At 30.2% G+C, this 10,325-nt stretch overlaps 1 protein-coding gene across 1 annotated transcript in view; it reads right to left on the bottom strand.

Moving 5' to 3' along the window:
* Window positions 1-9,533, bottom strand: part of LOC132720941 (uncharacterized) — a gene marked incomplete at its 3' end in the record, with an annotated part of 40,772 nt that extends 31,239 nt beyond the window's left edge. Inside the window, exon 1 of the mRNA XM_060705187.1 lies at window positions 9,248-9,533. Coding sequence (XP_060561170.1) covers window positions 9,248-9,306 — 59 coding nt within the window. The remainder of the gene's footprint in view (window positions 1-9,247) is intronic.
* Window positions 9,534-10,325: the final 792 nt, after the last annotated feature.

The raw sequence follows: 10,325 nt of genomic DNA on the forward strand, positions 1-10,325 counted from the left end.
TACATGTATTACGAGAAGTATGGACCAGTATGGACCAGTATGGACCTGTAATTCACGGATATATGGAACTACCGATTTCCCTCATTGATGCCTCAACAGGGGGCGGAGCGTTACCGATAATCGACAGGTTACGCGAATAGCAGATACAAATAGTATAGGTACCGTTTTAAAACGTTTAAAAACACATTTTTTGGACTAACTGCTTCCAAAATTAAATCACGAATGTGTTCAGAAAAGGTTCATAAATATAATTAGCAAAAATTCTCACTTTAGGTATTTTCAGTGATAATTGACTCCGTTGTCACCTTAAATTGAACCCCAAGACGTTATTGTCAATAATGTTTATTCTCGTAAAAATGTGTTAAAAAAATCAGACACTATGTTTAGAAAACACCAGCCGTATATTCTGTCCCGATGTTTTTTCAAAAACACTTTACTTGGTTTAAACATATTAATTTAAGCTCTTTACTTGTAAGGCAGATTTAAGATCATAACTGACATATGATCCATTAGTCTTAGATTTGTCAATTAAAAAAATGTTTACATTTTTTCTTTAACGTTTGTTATATGAAATTTCATATTTATTAATATGTTTAAATAGGCCATGTATATTTTAAAGTTTAATGCAATTATTCAAGGATTTCTCCTTAGCCATTCTTGCAATAAATATGCTTGATGATTACGAACAAATGACGAAATCAAATATATAGTAAAAATTACGTTGAACGTTAACCTTGTATCAATTTGAGTTTTTTTTATTAAATGCCCTTTTTTGACATTCAAAGCTATGATTGCCGCTATAAAGAACATTATCGTAACATAATTATGCCTATTTTTTGTAAATAAGAATTTGACGTAAATTGAACAAGAGATAAAAAGCTTTATCAGCTTTATTTAGTGTCGTTGTCAATGGAAGTAGACATAACAGCACTGAAAAGAAGCAAAGTTGTATATTTGTGTTTACTTTTTTTATGATACATATTGACAGTGATCTTTGATATAAACGTTTTAAAAGTCGATCTTTTATGCAGTGTTCCTATATTATTATGTTATTGAGGCGCACACCAATGGTGTCGTAAATAGCAACAATGTAAATGGTTAACAGAAAAACCAAGAATTAAATAATAATAATTCTAAACTATGTCATCAAAAGTATTAATTTTCAGCAATTAATTAAAAGTTTTATATAATTAAACTTGGATACCAAGTTTGCCAATGCAATTTTTTATGAAGAAAATATGTATACAAAACAGCATTTAGTTTCTGCATTTATGCATACAATATCATTTTGATATTATGTGTGTCTCCTGGTATATGGGGTTGAGTCAAAACCTGTAAATGCCACAAAGAAGAAGATGGAGAGATTTATACTAAATCTCAGTCCCCGTACTCATATAGAGAGGGCTCAGTTTGAGGGAGTTTCTTTGTTACCAGTGCATTTGAGGATGAAGTTCATCATCCATGGTCATGTACATAGGATACACAATAAAATTGCACTGAGCATTTTAATGGATAACATTCTAACTCAACTCGTTAAAGAGATAGTAACAGTTATACTATTGTCAGAGTTCATTGGTTGTTAGGAACGGCACAGGTTACCAACACATCTTAGGTCCATAACAGGTCGTGGTCATGTTCAAAGGACCATTTCATGCATGCAGTATCTGTCTAGTTCTTAATCCAGTCAATTTACTCATTTTTCTTTTAGTTTTTTTGTTTTTTTTGGTCAGTGTAAAATTTTAGTAATACCTATTCATTGTCAGACTTGTTCTGACATAATTATGATTACAATACATGTGTAGAATTTGAGATGTAATTACTTGTGTAATAATTAGTATAAGAATGTTAACATCTTGTGATTGAATAATTTTTGAGTGAACTATTTGATTATAGTAAGTAATTTGCCTTTCTTGTGTCATATAATCATTTCTAAAGACCACAAAAGAAAAAGTCGGCTTTATGCCTCTTTCTTGTTTTATCTTTGGTATTGAATATATGGCATCAACACATGCACTTTTATCTTCACATGTATTTCTTGATATTAACATTGTATTTATGACATGTATTTTTACCTTAATAAACAATCGATTTATATCTCTCCCTCAAAATACTATATGACAATCAGTACGAAATTTGCTTTTTTGATTAGGTTAGTATCACAAAAGGCTTTACACACCGCAAAATATTGAATTTTGCCAGTGGTATCTTTTTTTTTGCTGGGCTACCTTTGCATTAAACAATTTAACTACTCTTTTTTATGAATCTTGAATTGCCGATACCAAATTATCAATAATCGTAAAGGATTGCAACCGCACTTTGACTGTTTCAACTTGGATTTAATGGAAGAAAGTATTGAATAGTGAAAGACGGAATCAGTCCTGAACGCATAGGCAGCATAATTAATAAAAAAAAATGTTCAGGCATTGTTTATTGAAACCTGATCATGGCTACAACTTGTATAACATGGACAATTTTTGACGTAATAAACAACTGCAGATGTGTTCATGTGACGGTTATATTCTCGCCCGTTCGCACCATTTCATAAAAACAGCAACACATCCCAAAATAAAAATTGCTTGTGCCAAACATTTAACGGAAGAAGGAAAAAACACACTACACATTTCCACATAACGTCAGAAGGGAATCGATCTTCAAGGTTAAACAAATGACTTATAAAACATATCTGTTATTAAGTGTTATTGTTCTAGTTAGGTCCAGGAAAAGAAATACGACTTCCACGCTAATGTGACCGTGAAATATAGTTAAAATATAATCTCTGAAGTAGATCAAACAAGACAAACAAGAAAATATTGAAGTATCGGTTTGATTATCTTGTTTGTAAACGGTTCTGATACGGATCATGTTTATTGGGCAGATTGAAACATAAAATGGTGAAATTTGAATTTGATGTGTTCATACGGCAGTAATCAAGGAAGCTTAAATTTTACATGTTACTGTCGATGCATTAAAAGTCAAAGTATCGAGAAAACAATTACCGGTAACAGTACTAAACAGAAATATCTGTACAATATGGTTCAACAGGTTTTTGTGCAGACATTTTCAAGTGAAGTTCGTTATAAAACGTATTACTTATTTAAAGTCGCTTATTCCGTTTGTATGAAGAGGACAACGCAATCATTACAATGTTGGCCAATGATTGCCTGCTATAATTTTAGTTTAAAACTATTTCCTTCTTTTGTTTAATTTTTGGTACAAATAAGAGTTGCATTTACCGTTTTTCCATGCTGATAGCTTATGAAGTATTCAAATTTTATTTATAGAAATTTTGTTAGAACATTATAACACAAATCGCAATTTTGTTTTTCTTCGCTTCAAGTAGTGTTTTATAATTGCTCCTCATTTATTCATTCTATTTGAGTGCATACAAATATTTTATGTTCAAATAAACATGGTATAAAAAGAAATTATTTTCAAAATAATATTTCTATTCAAAAAGACGTCATTTAGAAGCTTTTGTATTATATCGCTGATATTTTGAAGGGCATCTGTTATTTACTACACTGCGTTTTATTGAAAAGATGGTGTCTGTTATAAAACTAGTTTTTATTCAATTTAATTCTCATAAGAAAACTATAGAAGGGATCGTGCGATTTAAAACTTGAATAGTTTACCACTTATGTTATCAATTAAATCAAATTATACTGTATAGGATACATTTTGCCAAAAAAATATTCATTTATTCAGGTTGTTATTTTAGAACAAGCAAGTTATAACGTGTTAAAATACAGTTAAGTATATTTTGTAGGTCATGTACAACATAATCAATAACATAAAAAAGTCCATTTTTAAAAATACCATTGAAAACCAATGATATTTGTAAAGTTGATAATTGTCCCATAATGATTGAAAAACCGCAAAATATAACAGGCAGCACTTTCATGTTGTTTTATCGGCGCGTAGTAATATTTAGCAAGATCAATTACAGCATACTATACTGCATAGATAATAGTTTGCCTCACAAAAAAACATTCAATTATTCAGTCAGTTGTATAATTATGAAATTATTTTAAAAAAAAGGGGTTATTGGCAATGATTCGATATTTAAGTGTATACAAGTAAAGCAAATTTATGGTAACAGTTTGCATATGTTGTGTCACTGTTTTTTTGTAGTTTTCTTTTAAAGTTATATGACCTTTTGTCTCCACATTGGCTGAAATGAAACAAGCCCATTGTGTTCTATTGCTCTTTTCGTCGAAATGAAACAAAATAAACAATTTTATATAGTTTGGTAAATAATGAAATTATATTGAACTTCTAGTACGGTTATAGATTGATATTTTATTACTTCAAATGTTTCTGATAGTATTGTCATCACGCAGTGTCCAAATCTTATATTCTTATCGTTAGCATGATACTATTGCTGAAATTGTCACACTACATTATGTCAAAACATAGATATGTCTCAACGTAACTCTAAATTACCAAGGTTTGGGTAGAACAAGTATCATACAAAAGTACAAACCGAACAAAATAAACAAAGATCAAGTTTGCTTAAAATAAAGGTTAATGTTTTACACCATTCATATGATGGCATAAAGGGAACACCAGTCTGTCATTGCTAATTGTATCCTGTACGTTCGTGATGACCACGTCATGCTCACAGCAATCACAGTAATGGTTTACCCTAGTCCTAACCAATTACTATGGAAAAAGATGATAGCTCCAATAATATGTTGCCTGTTTTTCTTTTTTTGTTTTCTGACAGGTCGGCATTTCAAAATATGCGGCTGACAAATTATATTTGGTTAAGGTATTCAAGAAAATTAAACTATGCAACAGGTTATTCCGTCAAATCTTGATCATTAACGCATATTTCGTTGTCAATTATATGTCATACTTAGGAATAATAAGTAAAAAAAATTATTGTTGTTGTTGTTGAAGGTTTTGTTTTGTTGTTGCTGTCCATTTCTGATTAACAGGCAAATATGTTACATGCTGCATATAAAACAATGGTTGTAGTTCTAAACATTTTACACAATTAAAACATCCTGTTAGAGATTTGCAAATGTAATTGATTTCCTCGACACTTAGAAATAATTGTTATTATTTTTAATAAGAGAACATCAAAGATTTGTTGTTAAAAGTTTTTATGTAGGAAACAATGGTGGTCATTTTTTTTCGATTATTTGTTTACTAGTATTGTTTTACTTCATGACTTAGACATTGAATGGACTGGATCTAAGAGAAGCAAAATGTACTTATAAACTACAGCGCGAACGAAAAATGTCTATGTGGTTAAGGAACCTCTTTTCAATCCATTTAAGGTGTCAATGCACCATAAATGACATCAACAAGGTCTGTTTGCCCCTTCATATAAATAACCACATTAAAATTTAACACAAAGACGGCACTGTCAATTATATTGTTCCCTGTACAACTTGCTCAATGTTAAAAGACACTATGTTTTGGGCAATCTGTTTTCAAAACACAAATTTATCTTATGTTTCGGTGTCTGTTCAAAAACACTTTAATTGATTGATCAGACCCATAAGTCAAAGATTTGTCAATCAGATTATCTAAACGATTTTTGTCTTTTATATTTATTTCTTAGATCTTGTATTTTTATTAATACGATTAAATTGCCAGATATATTTTAACTTCGTATAATTGCCTAAGTCTTTTTTGCAAAGAAATGCTAATTGATTACGAACAAATTAAAAATCTAAGATGACATATACAAAGATAAATAGGTAAATTACTCCCAACCTTAAACTATGAACAATTTTAGTTTTCTTCTCAATTCAATATGACAAAGCAAATGATTACCGCTATAAAAGATAATGATTCTAACATAATTAGGCCTTATTATTGAAATCAAGAATTCGACATGAATTGAATTAGAAATAAAAGTGCTTTATCAGCTTTATTTAGTACCGTTGTCATTGGGAAAACCTAACAACACTGAAAATAAACAAAGCTGTATACTTGTGTTTTCTATTTCATGATACATATTTCTTTGTAACTCATAATTCAATGCTTTAGCGGTGTTCCTACATAAGTGTGCTATTAAGAAGCACACCGTCGATGTCGTAAATAGCAACAATGTAGATTGTAAACCAAAAAAAATGAATTCAAACGGGTATACGAAAATATTTTGTCCGTAATAAGCAACGCAGAGACGAAAATAACTGACTCTATTTAAAGTTTTATATTACTATCTTTGAATGCGATCAAAAATATCCCCATTTTAATATTCTATAATATATATACTATTGGCCGATTTGCTTTCATGATTAGAATAAGCACACTTACTTTTGAGGATATTTTACTTCGATCTTGGTGGAATGAACATAATATTCTTACTTAAAAGATTTTACAATTACCGAAAAATATTGAATATTGCCGAGGTATTTATACATTTTTGCTGGACCACCTTAAGATTAAACAATTTTTCTTTTTAATGAATATTGAATTGTCGATACTGTGTTGCGAATAAACGTTAAAGAGAGCGACACATTTTGACTGTTTCAACTCAGATGAAATGAAAGAAAGAATTGCATGGAGAAAGACGGAATCCGTCATGCATAACCAGCAAAAATGAAAAAAAGATTGTTTAGGAGCCTGTTCATGAATGGTTCTTGTATCAAGTGGACAATTTGTAAGTTAATAACAACCGCATGTGTTTATGCTGCGGTTACAATGGAACCAACAATCTGGCCCGTTCGTACGATTCCATGAAAAATGGCAAATCATTCGAAACTTTGATATGCTTGTGCCAAAAGCAAAATGCACGAAGCACAACTAAATACAATTCGAAAAGGTATCATAGGTTATAAAGCCTTTATAACTTATGTAAGGCGTCCGAAGACAACTTTAGAAAACAGACGATATATCTGTCACAGGGTCAAGTATACATTGTCCGAATTGCTAAGTGCTGTATATTTTAGTCTGTTCGTGTCCATGCCTGTTTCTGTATATTTATATGTTAGTGTCCATGTCCTTTATTGTTTTCAGTAGTTATTTCTTTAATTCATATACTCATAGCTCATATCTCATGTCCAATAGCCGTTACCTATACATAATAGTACTTTATAAACTTTGCAATCTCTTCTATTATCTTTTGTCGCTAAAATTTCAATTTCCCCGCTAATCTGCACAACGCATGCGCACTTGAATTGAGAAATGGTTGGCGCAGGCCACGGTTTTGAAGTAGTGACGAATAAATATTTTGAGTAGCGCATACTTGTCTTTTTACAGCTAAATAGACTTTTGCAGATGATGCTATTATTATTCATATATATTTTGCCATTCATCGATTTTTGCGATTTTCATATTTTACACTTGAATTGAGAAATTGTTCGCGCAGGCCACGGTTTCGTTGTAGTGAAGAATAAATATTATTCTAGCGCATACTTGTCTTTTTACAGACCCCTTTACCCCAGGTCCAGAACTCACAGCAGAGTCAACGAGCCCTTTGTTTCGTTTGAGCTGCGACATATCCTAAGCTTAAGGAGAAATACAAGAACTACATAACCCCAAAACGAACAAATAATATCGCTTACACATCAATAACATCGATCTTTAAAATCTAAAATATCTTCTTTGAATGTACTGGTTCTATTTACGTCTGGGGGCGATGTTTTACGACCTCCATACACTTCATAAAACGCAAGTGTAACAATAAAATAGAGATGAAACAGCATCTACAAAATGCAAAATCGAATATATTGTAGTCTCGGTTTGATTGTCGTGTATGTGTATAAACGGTACTAACGGTACTGGTACAGCTCATTCTCATAAGGCTCTAAATTAAGCAGAATTTAACATTCAAATATAAAATTGTGAAATCTTGAAATGAAAATACACCCACAGATGTTATGTACGGCGGCTATATTGGACCTGTTATATCATTAAAAGCGGGGTGTGGTGTCCATGTATGTAGAGAACAATTATCATGACTGAATAAAACTTGACTCATGTAACTATGCTGTTTTTCATTACCATGTACTCCTAAAGATTGTTTACGATTTTGCTTACAGTCTCCATTACTATATAATTAACTGTTGACTTTTCTGAAAAGAAGTATAATGTTTTATTTCTATAGAATATACATACCATTTAAGTGATATATATTTTCAGAAAATGATGACTGATATACTCTAAGGTAAATTTTATTACTTCTTATTATCTTTTGTCTCAAGGGCGAAAGAGCTTTGACACATGAATAATGTTATTAATACATCATTTGTCATGAATATTTATTTAATTGTATGCTATGAGCTCCTTTTTATAGAAATATCTCATCTTTATATAAAGGTATACGAAACACGAATTTAATAATAATAATAATATAAAGTAATTTTAAACATGATTGTAAATGTACAGCATGCCATCAGTCGCGCGGTTTCTTTTCGGTAAGGCTGATATGTTAATGTTATCACCATTTCAAACAAATTATTAAAATATGTATGTATTTAATCAATTATTTGTTAAGCAGATGTAATTTCATATACGTTTACAACTCTAATCATTTATCAAGTATAAGTTTTGGTATATATTTATATCAAATGATAATAAACATATACATGCAAGTTAAACACAACATTAATGTATTTTTACTTGATAAAAATGTTATGTTAATTAATCCATATTCATGTTTAGTATGTCGACATATACACTGTTCGTTGTCTTGCATTTTGTTGTTATCATGTCATCATGGACTTATAAGCCTTATATTCATGAACTAAAAGTATGAATATGTCTATAATGTTGCATTGTTGAATTGTTATGTGTACGTATATATGTATTCTAGCAAATACCTTCTTAGTATGATTCTGATTTTTGAATTTTTCTTGAAGTAGTAAGGTTCAATAAACATTTCAGAAAGCTTTTCTGATATTGCATGTAAAAGGCATTTATGCAAAAGTAACTCTTAAAAACTTGTGGATTTAAATTAGAGCCTTTGGTCATCATGTTTGACAGACTGGTATCGTAACCACATGCTGATTGTAAGTAATCAAGTTGTCGGATTAAAATGCTGTCATAGCTGTGAAATTGTGGTTTGTTTAGAAGACCGTTCAGAAGTTGCTCTTTAAAAATATCATATTCTAATTCATGCTTGTTTAATTTGGTTCATGCTTGAAAAGTAAACCCATCCAATAAGAGACATCTGGTTTTCTATGAAAAAGATTATGTTTGCTTTAGAAAAGGAAAATAAAGCACAAACATAATTATATAAAACATCTGATACAGAAACAGGTTAGATACATAACAATATTTTACTTACGGTAAAGTGTCTTCTTTAATCCATTTACAATGTTTTGAATACTGCGGTATTAAAATCATGCACAAGGTAAATCTTTAAAATGTTTGAAATTCTACTCGTAATTGTTTAAATGAAATCAGATAAAACATATTCGATCACAAAAAACGTATACTAATATTTTTGGAAAGAATTTAGTACTTGTCTACATAATGTCGCCTTTTTTTTTAAATCAAACACAAGTTTCAACCCTTTTAAATTCGCGTTTCGGTCGACGAAGTCGCTTTCCATTTAGCCAATGAAATTCCAACAACTCACACCTTAAGGCAAATCAATATCAAATGGACTATTTATGGATATTACGTATGAATAAATGAAAAATATATCTATTGAATGACGAATATCATGTTTCTCTTAGGTTTGTTTAAAGACATCCACAAGGTTGATTATTAAATAAATCGATTTGGTTTATACACTGGCATGCGATCAATCTTTTTTAAGAAAGGGAAACTTGATGTTTGCTTGCCGACATAATATTATGTAGCTGTTAAGCATAATATAAAAATATATCAAATATAGTTTTGTTTAAGGATCCTGTAACTCATGTTTATGGTATTCTATCATAAACACAATGCTTAAATGAAGATAACTCAATATTGTAAGTTCCAAAAAGGAGTTATTTGTAAAGATATATCCGAATTTACATTTTAGTAAATAAAGGGAGGTTATTAGAAACTTGTTTTCTATAAAGTCTATGTCAATTTTTTCAATAAGAAATGAATGCATAAATTTTAATGATTACATATTATGTTGACAAATATTTGTAGTACATATTTTACATATTCTTTGATGTTTGAAAATTGTTTTAGAAGCATAACTATAAACATATACACAATTTCACTTGAGTGTGGTTACAACCTTTACTTCAACATACATGATCGTTGAATGTATCAATCATAATAATGTTTCAATTTCTTTCATTTTCTGATTTACAAACTTCTCTTGATAATACGCGAGGCTAAGAAAAGACCCAAAATTTGTAGTAAATTACGTTTCAATTAATAGTTTGGTTATAATTTAGACAATGAGAATGCATTTATTT

The sequence above is a fragment of the Ruditapes philippinarum genome, unplaced genomic scaffold, assembly GCF_026571515.1.
Source record: "Ruditapes philippinarum isolate M1 unplaced genomic scaffold, ASM2657151v2 ctg3706_1_1_1_1, whole genome shotgun sequence".
Taxonomy (NCBI): Eukaryota; Metazoa; Mollusca; class Bivalvia; order Venerida; family Veneridae; genus Ruditapes; species Ruditapes philippinarum.